Source organism: Panthera pardus, unplaced genomic scaffold (assembly GCF_024362965.1).
Source record: "Panthera pardus isolate Hobbes unplaced genomic scaffold, ASM2436296v1 HiC_scaffold_10, whole genome shotgun sequence".
Taxonomy (NCBI): domain Eukaryota; kingdom Metazoa; phylum Chordata; class Mammalia; order Carnivora; family Felidae; genus Panthera; species Panthera pardus.
The window spans coordinates 74,908,801-74,924,911 of NW_026526655.1; the positions used below are offsets into that span (position 1 = coordinate 74,908,801).

At 39.0% G+C, this 16,111-nt stretch overlaps 1 protein-coding gene across 4 annotated transcripts in view; it reads right to left on the minus strand.

Annotated features, from left to right (window-relative positions):
- Positions 1 to 1,916: 1,916 nt before the first annotated feature.
- Positions 1,917 to 16,111, minus strand: part of GPD2 (glycerol-3-phosphate dehydrogenase 2) — a 141,650-nt gene continuing 127,455 nt past the window's right edge. For 3 of the 4 annotated variants that reach the window (XM_053908657.1, XM_053908656.1, XM_053908658.1), the window contains exons 13-17: positions 15,903 to 16,061; positions 8,757 to 8,869; positions 8,595 to 8,673; positions 8,306 to 8,404; positions 1,917 to 5,288 (exon numbers count right to left, since the gene is read on the minus strand). In XM_053908657.1, the coding sequence (XP_053764632.1) occupies positions 5,163 to 5,288; positions 8,306 to 8,404; positions 8,595 to 8,673; positions 8,757 to 8,869; positions 15,903 to 16,061 (576 nt within the window). In that variant the 3' untranslated portion in view covers positions 1,917 to 5,162. The remainder of the gene's footprint in view (positions 5,289 to 8,305; positions 8,405 to 8,594; positions 8,674 to 8,756; positions 8,870 to 15,902; positions 16,062 to 16,111) is intronic. The other variant, XR_008424470.1, reaches the window with a different exon arrangement.

The window sequence follows — 16,111 nt, forward strand, 5'->3', positions numbered from 1 at the left end:
AAAAAGTCAGACCCAGTTTTATAAGGTTAAAACAAATAAACTTGGTGACCAGGGAAAAGCAGCTTCCCAATTCAAGGGTCTCCTTAATCAAAACTATTTTTTATAGGCATTAGGGCCCCCCAAAATTTTTTTTTCACGCCTCCCCACTCCTTGGGACACCACACTGAAGGAAAGTTAGCTGCAGCCATGAGGAGGTGAACCTGGGCTGTACAGGAGCCGCTGTGCCTGGAAAATGAGAACAGACATTCTGCTTAAAGACATGCAACAATGGGCTTGAATGGCTTAGAAGCTGGTGGAACCAGTTGTGGCATGTGCCAGGCTCTAATCATATCCAGTCTGATAATACTATGAGACTCAACCCTCCTCTCTCTTCACTGAAACATGATATACCATCTACGACTCCAGGATATATACCTTAACATCCAACTCCAATGTGAATACGGGGAACTAACAGGGGAACCGATGGTAGTAGGGTTTACCGAGCAACGCGACTCAGTGCTAAATGCGGAGGATGAACACGGCCCCGATGATTTTGCTAAAGCAGTATTTTGCTTAGATCAAATAAATCTCACTATTCTGGATCGGGTATTAAACGAAACGCAAAGGTAGTTTTTGGTTTTTTTTTTTTTTTTTTTGCAAAGGGTCCAAAAATTTCTTAGCACGGGACCTTGCGGGACTATCTCTGGCGTCATACTAGCTCCCACGCCTCATGTTATATGCGTGCATTTCACAAGGTTGGTGGCTAGAGACCTAAGATACAACATACAGGCACAAAAGGGTCATCAACTCCATCTCCTATACAGAAATTCTCTGTATGAGAATGCCACATCGATTATGAGGGTGCCACATCAATTTAAAAACTTATGTTTCTCCTTCCTTTACAAGTCAAATGGCATCAGGTGAAATCCGACACCGGTGATAATGCGGTGTTGACAAAGATTGCAAATGTTGGTGCTAGTATCTGTTTCCCTTTTCTTTTGATTACCATAAATTTTATACATTTCGAGAACTGGGAGCAATGTATTTTGACAAATTTTATGTTGACAAATTTTAAAGTGCTATAAAATTTGATAAGCTGCACCACTGAACAATGTTTTGAGCTGCAATATATATATATCTTTTTTTCCAGGCACTGAACAAACAGGTCATTGTTACAAGTCTGTCTGGGAGCCATCGCTTTCGGGTATTCCGTACAATTTCAAAGAACCTTCAGAGACTCACATGCCTTTGAGCATGTAAAACCAGGAGGCAGTGCATCTAAACCACAAATGGGGAATATGCTCCATATCCACGTGTAAATTAAAACCTATAAAATAACACGGGCATTATAAAATTTGTGCTAAAACTGATAACAGCTTTACTGATTTACTGACAATGAAAATATATAGCATTTTTTCTGTCAGAGCATTTATCAACACTGGGCAGCACTGCACGAACTTGACATGTAAGATGATCAAAATGGATTATGTAATCTTTCCCATTCATTTCTATTGATTTTCGTTATGATAAAATTCATCAGTGTGCCTGGGAACGCTCAGGCTGAAAAGCTCTGGTTGACCCAAAAAAAGGGGGGTGGGGAGGGGGGAAGAAAGGAACAAAAAAAAAAAAAGAATTCAACAGAGTTGTAATGGGATGAATGCAATTTTAGAATGGGCTTGCACAAATACAGAAGTTGTGCCCTAAGGGCTCCAGCAACAAATTAATACAAATAATTCTGGCAGTCTCATAAAATTATATCTGTCTATGCAGGGATTCAGTTTTGAGATAAAATAACCAAAGTCCAAGCTAGGAGAATTAATGTGTATGTGCCGTTAAAAAAATTGGTTTGTGGAAATATTTTCAAACTTTTTTTTAAACTTCAACGCCAATCAAAGTTATTTCTCTGACTGTAAGTGACACTCAAACGCCAGAAAATGGACCATTTTAATCAGTTTTATTGATTCATGCTTTCGGTTCTTATTCGGTTAAAAACAAGGCACGTTGCATACATCCTCTTATTGCTCTACAAATGCATGCAGCTCTTTCTGGATATCAAAAGTAATAAATAATGGCGATAAAACACCCAGACAGTTATAAAAATGACAACCCAGCCTCAAACATAGTATTTAACAGTCCAGTCTAGAACAACGACCCAACACGGGACATGAAAATGCCACATCGGAAGCATGCAGTGCGTGTATCCACTCCAGCAAGGGGCTTACACTTGACCGTACGGCTGCTTCATTCCCTGAAAGGGGCTGACGTAATGCGAGCAGTGCAAGTTACAGCGTCACTGATTTCAACATTATTACATTCGTAGGCCAAAAATCTTTAGGAATACACATGGAAAAGGAAACAAGATCAAGGATTATCCCTACAGGATGTTCACTAAAAGTCAGAATGAAAGTTTCGTTGTTGTACAAAAGAGTAAGCTGCATATTTTGGAAAAGACGAAACAGAGCTAGAAACGGAAGCAGAATAGGGAGCGTGCATTTAAGAGTAGAAATCGTAAAGTTACACTCAGTAAAACTGATTGAAAGCAAGAATACTGCAAACAGCACGACGGATATGAGGCAACCTTGCCGTCACAAATAATGCAGCATTATCACTATTGTTATGACTGTGGAATGGGGCTACTTAAAGGAGCATCCAGCTCTCCACCACAGATGGGGGTTCCTTCACCTGAATCCCCTTAAAGGCTGAAATAAATCATTTGACAAAGACGGTCTCTGCACACCCCAATCCCCGCCCCAACAGAATCATCTAATACCAGGAAAAGAAAAGGAAATTTCTTTTGTGCTCGAAACAGGTTTTGAAGGGGCTTTTTTCTCCATTTCTTTTCCCCTTTCCTGAGATCAGGTAAAGAAGCTACCCAGGTTTAATTAAGAACTGACACAAAAATGCGGGGCTGCTTTATTCACAGTAGAGACTTGGAACCAGTTCACTTCCAAGATGAGACCCTGGGATTGGTGAAGGAGCGTATGTTTTAGAATTAGCAGATTTTAAGCAAAAGCAGACACGCTCCAAGGAAGCAAAGTGCGCTTTTCTTTGTCCTTAAAGGAACTTCACTCAGAGCAAAGCGTGCACACACCAGGCCTGTTTTACAGATACAGCTCTTCCCAGGCCAGTCAGGCTAGAGAGCCGGTCCTACTGTAATGGATTCGGGGAGGGCACAAGTCATTGCTATCTTGATCTAACTAGAAAGAGAGAAAGAGAGAGAGCACGAATGTACTGTATTGTGGTACATCATCGGCCGTGTTTTGAAGGACAGACAGCTTTTCTATCGGGTGTCAGCGGGTTCTAAACAGTGAAGTTTATTGTCTTGGTAAAAAAACAAAACAAAAACAAAAACAAAGACACTACGTTACAAAACCACGTGCTCCCATCATTATTATGTTTTTTAAGGTTGTGTAAAAAACTCACACCTTGAAAGAAAAATGTTCACAGTGATACCTGGAAGCATCCCTTGCTTTGGGTTTTACTTGAGGTTTACTTGTGGCAAGTCTAAACTTCATTTAAAAATAAATGAATGGTTTGAAGTGGGGCGGGGGCTTAGGTGAGCGAAACTCCAGTGTTTGTATTATGACATCCAGGCTCATACCCGACTTGAATGAGGCATAAAGGTTTTCTACGACGTTGACAGAAATGACAGCACGAAAGTGTTTTGTGTACCAGTTAAAAAAAAACTAAGACCTGAAGCCTGCGCAACTCAAGTCTGCCATTAAATAAAGGGTTATATTCCTGATTATATACACAACCTGATCTTAGAAAATAAAAAAGCAGATCGTTAGCTTCACAAGAGGATAAATATTCAGATGATTGGTTAAAATGCTACTGAAGTATTGCAAAAGCATACCAAATTGGCCCTCTAAATTCAATGCATTTTTTTTTGTTGTTGTTGTTGTTAAATTCAACGCAGATTTAGTTTTGTTTTTGTTTTGTGTCTCTATGCGTGCGGGGTATGTGTGTGTGGGCGTGTGTTGTGCGTGGTTTTATTCCTTTTCTTTTTCTTTTTGGTTGAGGACTTTCCCATTGCGTACTGAAAGAGAAAGGCTTTAAGCAACCAAAATGACCTTGAATATTGCAGCACTGTGCCTTTTTACAAATAATTATAATTAAAGTTAACTAAAGGTTATTTCTATCCTCTTTTGCTCTCTGTTTAAAATTACTCCCCCAAAATGATGCAATAAACTAAGCAAACTTGGCCATGTTTGACAACAGCACATGCTCCACAGCCTAGGATTTGGGGATTGAAAACTGTGCTGTCATATGTGGATATACAAACGCAGATTTTTAATCCTTAACTTGATTACCACTGTAAAGAGTTGAGAAATTTAGTCTCATCCCATTACATCCAACTTGCCACTTAAATGCTGGTTTTAAAATAAGAAAAGCAAGAATCTTGCTGGCAACTCTAAGAGTCAAAGAAAAACCAGCAGTGACTGGGGAGAAAAAGCGAATTGCTGACACGAAACTATCACCGTAACTCCCAGCAAATGTCAGTGCTATCCTTATCTTACACCTGTGATTCTGGAAGCTTTCAGAGTTTCTCTTTGAGACTTGCTCCTGTAACCAGATCTAAACGCTGTGTCCCCTCTCCAGTTTTGCCAGTCATACTCTAGATATAAAATTGCACGATACTGTTCGGATGAGGAAGGCAGACGGTCTCGAGGAAGGAGGAGCTGAGCAGTCTCCAGAAACACTATTGTTTCAATAGGTCACTCCCTGCTCGATTTCTTTTAGGAACAAATACTATCTACGTGCTTAATGTCCAGAGCTTTGTGCACATCACAAAATTTTTCCAGCTTCTTTTTTTCAATTTCTGCCAAAATATTCGGCCTCTAGGAGTGATTCAGAATAAATGAATAGACAAACAAAAAAGGGAGTATGTCTGGTCTAACAGGTTACAAAATGGATGCAAAACACTAAATCCATGTGCGTTGAAAATGAGAAAAAAAGATAAAATGCACTCTTTAGAAGCTAGATTGAATGGCGAATACAAATAAAGGGTATACACCAACATCCTAAAGCTTTGGAATGTTTCCCAGTGTTAAAAAAAAAAAAAAAAAAAAAAAAAGGCAGCTATCCATATCCACTATTTTGGAGTGGTGTTAAGTCATCTCTGGTTTTACGTGATGATTTGTTGCTCCCGTGTTTGTTGGCTGTGGATTTACTGCCCAGACTCACAATCCTCCACAACTTCGGTCCACTGGAATGGGGACTCTTCTATCGAGGTTCTCTTCTGCAGTTTTCATGAGTATAGCAAGCCGGCTTCCAGACACCCTTCCTTTCTGAATAGCACTCATCAGCTTAAAGACAAAACATGCAACAGATTCAGGAGGCAGGCACGCTTACTCCCTTCTTCACAGCATTTTAATGGTTCCCTTTGCAGCAGGCAGACGTGACTAAGTGCTCCGTCCAAAACCATAGTAGGTATTACAGCTCAAGTCACAAGAATACAATTCTTGAACATTTCAAACAGGAGGGAAGGGGAAGGTATTTCACCACCGCTGCAAACACTATGCCTATCTGGCAAATCGGGCTGCCTTTAAAATGCAAATCAAATGCATCACTTTTTGCCCCTTTAATGTGGTCAGGGCCCATATTTTTTTGAACAACTCAAATATTGGATCTTTAATTTCATTTAAAAATCTTAGAAAGGAATCTCAGCGATTGAACAAAGACAAACCATGACCTATATTTAACTACTCTTTTTTAGTGTTACTGTACTTGACAACTTCAAGTCCCTTAAATCCAAATTCCTTATAGACTTTTTAAAGTAATTTACATTTAAGTCCTTGAAATGGACCCAGAGATCTACCTTAAGAATTAAAAGCACTCCACAGCCCAGATTTTAGTTAATTCATTTTTATCCAATGGATAAAATCAGAATTAGTCTTGAAATTACATGCAGTCAGCGGGCAAAGGCCTTTAATCTGGAAGGCACTTTGCAATTATGAGCACGGGGAGTTTTTTTTTTCCTTTTCAAGTTGATGTGGTTTTAACTATTTGCTTTTCTTGATCTCACTTCCCCAATCTTTTTTATTTATTTATTTGAAAAAGAATGGATTTAGCCATTCATCAGGAAATGAATATGTGTGTGTGTGTGTGTGTGTGTGTGTATATATATATACACACACATATATATATACACACACACATATACATATATATATATATTCTCAAATATTTTTAGGGTTTATAGTCTTTAGCCTACAGAGATACATTTCTTAAAAATGGCTCTGAATAAGAGTCAGAGGCATCTGCCAAGGGGCTGGATCAGAATTTCATGACCTTATTAAAAGCTGTTTCACAAGCCATTGCTTATTAGAAATGGACTCCTACATGTAGAGCATCATTAGAGCCCAAACCCAAAAATAAAGTCATGTAGCCATGCAATATCTATAGTGATCCTTCCTAGGGGATTATTGAAAAACATATCTATATTCAAAAAGATGTTTAATGGGACAAACATGGGTTCTTTACCATCAGAAAAGAAAATATTTTATTCAAAACAAAACCCTGAAAAACATACTTTACATCTGACAAATGGTATATAGCATAAAGAATGCTGACATCTAAAGACAGAACAATTTATTGTTTATTGTTTTGTCTCTGGTTCCATGAAGACCTTCTAAGTTTATCGGAGCTAACAAAACTGATAGAGTGGTTTTTTTCTTTATCCATAAATATTATATGATGTACCAACCTTTAAAAATTCAAAGTTTTCTTTAAACATTACAAGTATCTTGAAACCATACTATGAGAAAAAAATAACATTTGGGTGTGAATATATTTCATGAGAAATATGGTCAGCATTTTTTAAGTTGAAAATTACACTGTGTATTTGTACTTAGTAGAAGCATGAATAGTCTCTTTCATTTAGAATTGGACAAGAAATAATTATTTAAAAACTCTACAAGGAAACCTGCAGATGGTTTAAATTATTTTCTATGTGTTTGACTCTATTGCACTCAAGAAAATTACTTAAAACCCAAACCACATAGCATATCCATAAAATTAGATTCTCATTGTTTCTAAAACTCCAGATCTTTCAACCCTAAATGCTGTTGTTTATTTACAACATACATGAATTGAAGCATAAGCTATTTCTTTGAAGAAAAGTTTTCTAAAATTCTGAGACAAACAGTAAAATATTCTCAAGGAAAGAAAAACAGACAAAAAATATATTATATGGTTTCTAATTCCCCAGGTTATATTTTAAACTCCATTTCAAATGTGCACTTAGTTAAATAGTAAGCTAAAAAACTAAACATTCTTTTTTGTAATGCTGGACACAACCTGTGAAAATTTTCTGCATTTAGATTCAACAATGCTCTTATCTGCAGCTCATCTCCAGAGAGACAATTACCATTTCCTTTGCCTTGATATTGTTTGTTTAACTTGACACAGTGAAGAAAGGGCTGACATTGACCAAAATCCCCAGCATTAATTTATTTCATGTTCAGCATTCATCATTGCCAGGGTGCGAGCAAGACCTGGCATTCATTTGAAATACCTGCCCAAGAAGCATTGCAGAAAAAAACCTGGCTGCTTGGAAAACAATGTATTCTTCATATGATCAGAGTCCTATGGACAGCTACAAATAATGCATGGGTTTGTTAAATTTCTCTCTTTTAAAGAACTTTTAAGGAATGATGTGTAGCATCGGGTTTGAAATTAGAATAACAAAATTTACTTCCTTCATGGCTACGACTGAATAATTGAGCCTTGAGAAGGTGGAACGCTGGAAATAGAAATGTTTGAATTATGTGGTCCTGACCCCAGAATACAGGTTTCCTTTCTTTTCTTTTCAAGTTCTCTATATAATGTAAGAATATGATAATTACATTTCCGGTGCTCTAGTGAGTATTCTCAAATCAATACAACTATGAGTTGTTTTTTTTAACTTCATAAAAAAAATTACTTTCCACATTAGAAATATTGCGTTTGCCTCTTTTGAAGCAGGTAACGAATGGTTTGTCAGTGGTGTTCCATGGTATATTTCTCTAAAAAGCATACTTTTTATTCAGTCCTTTAAGCCATAATTAACTTGGATTGAATCTAAATTGCTTAACACAACAGACTTTCTTAGAGGAAGAAAGAAAGAAAGAAAGAAAGAAAGAAAGAAAGAAAGAAAGAAAGAAAGAAAGAAAGAAAGAAGCTGGATCCTTGAGGGCAGACATAGCAGCCTTTGCTGGCTTCAAGCTTTCCTTTTTTCAGAATGAAGTGACAACTGTGTGGACTTAAGAATCCTTTCTCGAACAGCCACTCACAACCAAAATATAAAAAGCAAATAAACTTGTTTCCCTTCACCACAGCTCACCTGCAAAAACTCATTGAGTTCAACCTGTCCGTTTTTGTTTAAATCTACTTCATTCAGAATTTCATGTAGTGTATTTTCATCCATTTGGACATTGATACTCTAAATAAAAAGAAAGCATGACGTGATGAGGTTTAGTTAAAAATTATGCATACCCTTTTATTAATACTATCAACTTTTCAAAAACTATAAGACAAAATTACTTACAGAAAGCACTAGATGAGGAAAAAATAATCTAATATAACATTTACGTTTTTCTGCTAGCAAGGATATGGAAACAAAAACATATTACCTCTAACACACGTTGAACATCAACAATAGTAATAAAGCCCTTTTGGTCTGCATCAAACTTATGAAATCTCTTCTTGTACCTGGAACACAACACTGAACATTGGAAAAATATACCTACGTAGGCCAAGTCAAGAAGAGAGATATAGAAACTTATTAGAAGTACCTGTCGATGTCTGAAGGCAGTAGGCTAATTTCAGAGCGATCTGTTAACTGTTCTGATCGAGATTTATAGCCCATTTCATAATACAGAAACTTCCTGGCTGTTTCAAGTTCCTCCTAAAACACAGACATACACGAAGTTCAAAGATTTATGGAAAGAATTATTGATTTTTTCATTTTTGTTTCTTTCTCACTTTTCTGACCAGCACAATTTTTTTTTTATTTCTGCCAGTGTTACTGAAGTATAATTTATATTCAATAAAGTGCACCTATTTTACATATACAGTTTGGTGTATACTCTACCACGATCAAGGTACAGAACATTTCTATCCCCCTAGGAAGCCTCTCAGGCCCTTTTTCAGTTGACCTGCAAGCCTCAGGCAATCACTGATCTGCTTTCTGTCTCCAGAGTTCTTTTCACCTTTTCTAGAATTTCACATAAAAGGGTCCAAATAGTATGCAGTTTTTTTGTGCTTGATGCTTTCACATAGCATAATAATTCCGAGAATCACGCATGCTGTTACTATTTTGTTTTACTATTTTGTTTCTTCTTACTGCAGGATATTCTTACACAGTATTGTCTAACAAAATCTATAGAACCAACTCCTTGTGATTTGATGACAACTAAAGCAATTAAAAGTGAAAACGCTATCCAGGTGACAAACAACTATTATAATGTGGCACACAGCGTCACCGACGAGCATCATGGGATCAGCTCCTCTGAAGGTTTGTTAACAAGGAGGCTGATAGTTGGGTGGAAGTTAGAGTCATGACAACAAACAAGCTCTTGGAATGGTTACTCTGACACTTTGCAATGTCCCCAGCCTCAGCAGATAGGAACAATTGTCGAGAATGCTGTCTTTCTTACTTTGTCATGTCATTCTCCTGCTGGCTTCCAGCTTACAAACCGTCTTTTTCTTTCCTTTCCCTTTTTGGATTTTGTACTACATTTGCCCACCTTCTGTCTTCTGGTTCTGTTCTTATCTGCCACAATATTTTACAGCTCAACGCTAGTTAAATAATCCCATCTGCAAATTCTCTGAGTACCCAGAGATAGAATTTTTTCTGGCCTGGCATGTAAACTCATTTAGAGCAGCCTCCTATTTGAATATCTATTTCCTCTTACCAATATTTATTTTGCTCTCTTCACACTGAAAATCATTCTCCTTGACAAAAAAAGAAGGAAAGGAATTTGGTATTAAACTATGAGTTGAATTGTTCTCCCTTTTCTCCAGCAGTCAAGAATATGGTGCTGGGCACTTGAAACAACGATCGCTTTGGGTAGTATCGACATTTTAACAATATTTGTTCTTCCTATCCAGGAGCATGGAATCTTTTTCCATTTTTTTGTGTCTTCTTCAATTTCTTTCATAAGCTTTCTATGGTTTTCAGCATATAGATTTTTCCCCTCTTTGGTTAGATTTATTCCTAGGTATTTTATGGTTTTTGGTGCAACTGTAAATGGGATCGATTCCTTGATTTCTCTTTCTGTCGCTTCATTATTGGTGTATAGGAATGCAATCGATTTCTGTGCATTGCTTTTATATTGAAACAATGATCTAGCTTAGGTCTTACATGCATTCTTTTCCATTTGTAAAATTCATTTCTGGTGTCCTTAGTATTTTTTCCCAACATTTAGCCAATTCCTGACACTATTCATACGTCTGCATTAGTCCTGGATACCCTCTCACTGCAGAGCACTTGTCTTCCATCTGTTTTAAATCTGGTGTTTATCAGCTGCCTTTGCTCTGAGTCACTCCATTTCTTCATTGACTTCCCCTTTTTCCTCCTCATTAGGATCAAATTTGAAAGAATTTCTTTTTGTGAGGCACTCTCCATTGACTTAACTGGCCTTCTCTTCAAAGTGTCTCGATGAAATGTGCGTTTTCTCTGAAGGTATAAAATCTACCTTACCAAATAGTAGGTCAGCGTTTCCCAAAACACATCCTAAGTAGTACTAGTATCCCTCCCGCTGGCCCTTCCAAAGGGCGAGAGTTGGGTCTGTCTCTGGATAAGTTCCCTTTTGGAAAGTGGCAAGGCATAGAAGCATTCTGAAGGCACCAAATTATCTGCACTAATGAAAATGCTTTCATGGGTTTAACTCAGAATTTCCCAAACTCTTTTGCCCACTTGGTCATCTTTTGATTCATACCTTGTGGAACACATTTGGCCATGTCCCATTTTCCAAATGTCCCCACCAGTTCCTCTACCAATCCTTAACTCCCCTAGACAATGTCTTCTTCCCTAACCCATTCTTGCAATTTGTTTGGATTTGATCTTGAATGACCGTGTTCTCTAAATTTTGGAAGAAAGGCACATTTCTGATGTATATATTTGTTGCAACCACTCAGTTAGATCCCAAGATCCTTGAAACTATGAGCTATTTATTATTCCCCTAAAGTATTTGGTATCATGCTCAGTATATGAGTCACTCATTAAGTATTGACTGATAAAAACAACCACAATTCATCTACAGAGAGTTATTTATCACCTTGTTCCACTTTCACTTTTGCAGGTTAAATAATCCCAATGCTTTTAACCTTTTCTCAGAAGTCCAGCTTTCTAACCTTTAATTCTTTTTCTCCCTCTCTTTTGTTCTCTCTAGACTGTCTACAGGTCTCATTAATACTCCTACGGCTCAGATACTAGACAATAACTTTAGGTCTTTATTTCTGTTACTTTATTGAGGGGGATGGGAGAATATCTCTGAGTACACGAATTTACATATAAAACTTGAACTGAAGTTAAATCTAGTTTCCTCAGGAGGGAAGGCCAAACACAACCAGTTTACAGAATTTTCTTCCTCCTTCCTACCTCCTACAGCCTGAATTCCTGGCACAGGATATCTTCCTGCATATTCAAATCTTTCCAACCATAATTTTTACAGGAACACATTATCCCCAGTCCTCCTATACGGTAAAAATGATTGGCATTAGCAAAGGAGCAAGTTTCAGTCTTGCATCCTCTCTGCATGTAGCTTTAGTCGAACAAATTAAAACTCAAAACTGGAAGAGCTACAATCAGTCCTGCCAATGCAGAGGCAACCGAACAAGGTGGAGAGAGAGTGTACGCCTGGTTTCGGTCCCAGTTCCGCGACTTACTAGTTGTATGAACTCTGACTGAACTTGCTCCCTGAGCCTGTTTTCTCAACTACAAAATGGGGGTAAAGGTTATCTCTGGCAGACTTGCGCTCGAGTTCAGGAACTCTTCAACCACTGATTTCCACCATCAGTACGCTACAGACATTGCATTTAAATGACAGGAAATGGGGTGCCCGGGTGGCTCAGTTGGTTAAGTGTTGGCTCAGGTCACGATCTCATGGTGCGTGAGCGCAAGCCCCACATCCACGCTGACAGCACAGAGCCTGCTTCAGATCCTCTGTCTCCCTCTCTCTCTGCCCCTCCACTACTCTCTCTCAAAAATAAACATTAAGAAAAACAAAACAAAACGAATTTAAAAGAAAACATTTATTATTAAAAAATTTACTACGGGAAATTTTTTAAATGTAGGGCCACGGCTTCCCCCCTGGAGACCTTGACTCTAAGAGTCTAGTCAAGTCTCAGAATCTGTTCTTTTTTACTACATTCCCAGGGGATTGTGATATGTAACCACCTTTGGGAATATACACCAGAATGAGAATGCTTTTTTTTTTTTTTTAATGTTTATTTATTTTTGAGAGAGAGAGAGAGACAGAGAGAGTGAGCAGGGAAGGGGCAGAGAGAGAAGGAGACACAGAATCTGAAGCAGGCTCCAGGCTCTGAGCTGTCAGCACAGAGTGAGACGTGGGGCTCAAACCCACGAACCGTGAGATCATGCCCTGAGCTGAAGTCAGGCGCTTAACCAACTGAGCCACCCCGGGCGGCCCAGAATGAGAACACTTTAAGGACAGCACCTATGTCCAATCCTTTCTTACACCTGTGGCCTATGACACAGATGCTCTGTTATGTTCATTCACTCAACAGTTACTTATTCAGGCTCTACCGTGGCTGGTTACTGAGGTTACAGAAACAAAGCAGATCAGTTCCTCTCCTTTGGAAAGCTTATTTCCTGGATGAGAGGCAGACAACAAATAAATAAACTAAATACGTGGTATTTCAAATGGGAATAGGTGCCCAAGAGAAAGATAAAATAGGGAGAGGGAGAGAAAATGACATTCAGAAGGGTGGGTAGTACTCTTTCACTGAAGCCAGTTAAGGAAGGCCTCTTTGTAGCAGAGACCAGCAGGAAGTACAGGGATAGGCCATGAGGGTATCTAGGAAGGAACGTTGCAGGGAGAGGGATCAGCAGGGCTTGAATAAGGAAAAGCAACTTAATCTGTGGGTTGCAGGCGAGTGAATGAATGATGAGACCAGAGGGTTCAGAAAGGTGGTGGCCAGATCACAATGATCTTGTAAACTGCTGTAATGACTTTGGCTTTACCCTTAGTAAAAGAGAGGGTGTTTCAGCACAGGAATTGTTAATGATTGGTCCTCATCTTACTAGTCTATCAGCATCATTTGATATAGTAGATTACTTTTCTCTTTTTGAAATATTTTCTTCCCTTCCTTCTGGGCTGCAACTCTGTTTTTAGTCTTTTCACACCTTCTCCAACCTTGCTAGCTATCACTTTCCCTTTCTTGGGGAGTCTTCCATATCTACCCAACTTTTTCTTTTTTTTACCTTTATTTATTTATTTATTTTGAAAGAGAGAGAGAGAGGACCAGTGGGGAAAGGGCAGAGAGAGAGAGAGAGAGAAAGAGAGAGAGAGAATCCCAATCAGACTCCGCACCACCAACACAGAGCCGACTCGGGGTCAAATTCATGAACTATAAGATCATGACCTGAGCCGAAACTAGATACTTAACTGACTGACCCATCCAGGCACCTCTTTATAAATTTTTTTAATGTTTATTTGTTTTTGAGAGAGAGAGTGGGGGAGGGGCAGAGAGAAAGGGAGACAGAAAATCCAAAACAAGTTCCATGTGGTCAGCACAGAGCCTCATGCAGGACTCGAGGCCACAAACTGTGAAATCATGACATCGGCCAAAATCAAGTGTCAGATGTTTAACTGACTGAGCTACCCGGGTGCCCCAATCTACCCAACTTTGAAACTCTGGAGAGCTCCAGGGCCGTCTCTAGACAGCTTGCTGTTATCTAACTATACAAACTCCCTATTTGATCTCATCCAGCATGATGGCTTAAATGCCAACTCAAATTTATATCTTTTTATATCTTCAGTTCAGACCTCCCCTCTGAACTTCATTTGGACTGACATAGCCAATGATCTGGCATATATTTTAATAGAAGCACAGGAGTTGCTAAAGTAAGAACACGTTTTGTGGGAGGGAAGCTATTATAATAAACCATGGAAGAAATGCTAGTGGCTGGAATCAGGGTTCTAGCAGCTGAACGTGTTAAGGGGGCACTGAATTCAAGCCATTACTTAAAGATAAATATGATACGGTTTGCTGATGGATTTAGATCAAGTATGACACTAAGATTTAGGCTTACGCAACCAGAATGTGGAATACCTTTTTTGACATGGAGAGGTTAGTAGTAGTGGTGGTCGTGGTTTGGGGGAGGTAGGAAGAGATGCAAGAGATGGGGTTATGTACCAAACAGTTACCCCAAAAGCCATAGGTTGAAAGCCTAATTTCAAATGTGATGGGGTTCGGAGATGGGGTTTGGGGGAGGTGATTAGGTTTAGATGAGTCTTGAGAATGGGGTTCCCCTTTCTCCCTCCCTGTCCTCCATGTGAGGACACAGCAAGAAGGCAGCTCTCTGAAGGCCAGGAAGAGCACTCCAAACCAGACTTCCAGCCTTCAGAATCGAGAGAAATAAATGCCCATTGTTTAGGCCTCCCAGTGGGTGGTATTCTGTAAAAGCAGACTATTACAGACTAAGACAGATAGGGTTCCAGAAAGTAGTTTGGGAAGGAGGGAGGAATCAACTCTGTCAGTGTCACTAACTGCATGGGTAACAGGAGGACCGAGAACTCACGAGTATATTGTACCGAGCAACAACATGGAAGCCATAGGGAAGTGTGATCACAGCTACTACAGCAGAGTGGCAACAACAAGCTTAAATGAAATGGGTTCAAGGAAGGCTTAGGGGAAAGGGACTGAACCAATGAGTACAGAAAGTATATTTTTTTATTAAATACCCAAAAATGCCTCTGCATATTATACTAGTTGGGTTTAACTAAAACTCATGATAATCTTCCATTTATCACAACAAGCCGAGGGTAGTACATGGGGGCATGTGAGCATCACTGGCTTTCTTTCTTCAGTCTGGATATAAAATTCCAAATGACACAAATCAATAAGTATTTAGTGGTCAGGCAGTAAAACCACTATTTCCTACCAAAGGCCAATTTGCAAAAGTGTGAATTTTTTTTATAGAATACATTCTAAAAGTGTTTTCAATGGAAACCAGAAAAAGTTCTACCCACAATCATTATTATCCTACTTTTTCAGGAATTATGACCACCAAATTTAAGAGTATTTTTCTCTGTAAGGGATTTTCCAGAATCAACCAACACATTTTGAAACCAGAATATCTTTGCCGTTTCCCAAGACCTAGCAATATTAAAACACACTCCCACATATTAATTGGCAAGAAATCTAAAGTTACCATTGAAAACCATGCTAGCCTCTATGAACAGACCAAGATATCACATGCTATAATAGGAGCTGTGGTGGGGCACCTGGGTGGCTCAGTCGGTTGAGCATCCAACTCTTGATTTTGGCTTAGGTCATGATCCCAGGTCCATGTCAGGCTCTGTGCTGAGCATGGAACCTGCCTGAGATTCTGTCTCTCTCTCTGTCCCTTTCCCCTACTTGCACTCTTCTCCCTCTTTCTAAAATAAAATAATAAAATTAAAAAAAAATCTTTATTAAAAATTTTTTTTAATGTTTTTTTAATTTTGAGAGAGAGAGACAGAGAGTGAGGCGGCGGTGGGGGGGGGGGGGTGCGCGAAAGACAGGGAGACACAGAGTCCGAAGCAGGCTCCAGGCTCTGAGCACAAAGCCCAATGCAGGGCTTGAACTCATGAACCGTGAGGCCGTGACCTGAGCCAAAGTGGGATGCTTAATCCACTGAACCACCCAGGCACCCCAAAATAAAAATCTTTATAATAGGAACTAGGGTTTTAAAAACCACTATATAATACCTCTTTTTTATAATCATCCCAATTCAGTTCTCTGCCCATCAGTTCAACAATCCTGGGAAGGGCTTCCTCTGCGGCCTGGACATTTAGGAAAGCCAGGCGAGTACGCCGTGAAATCATATCCACTGCCGTGCAGGCATACTCCTTAATCCCGTATTTCACCTGAATTTAAATTAAAGCAAAATTATTAGTTTAGGCTTTTTCTTAAAAAG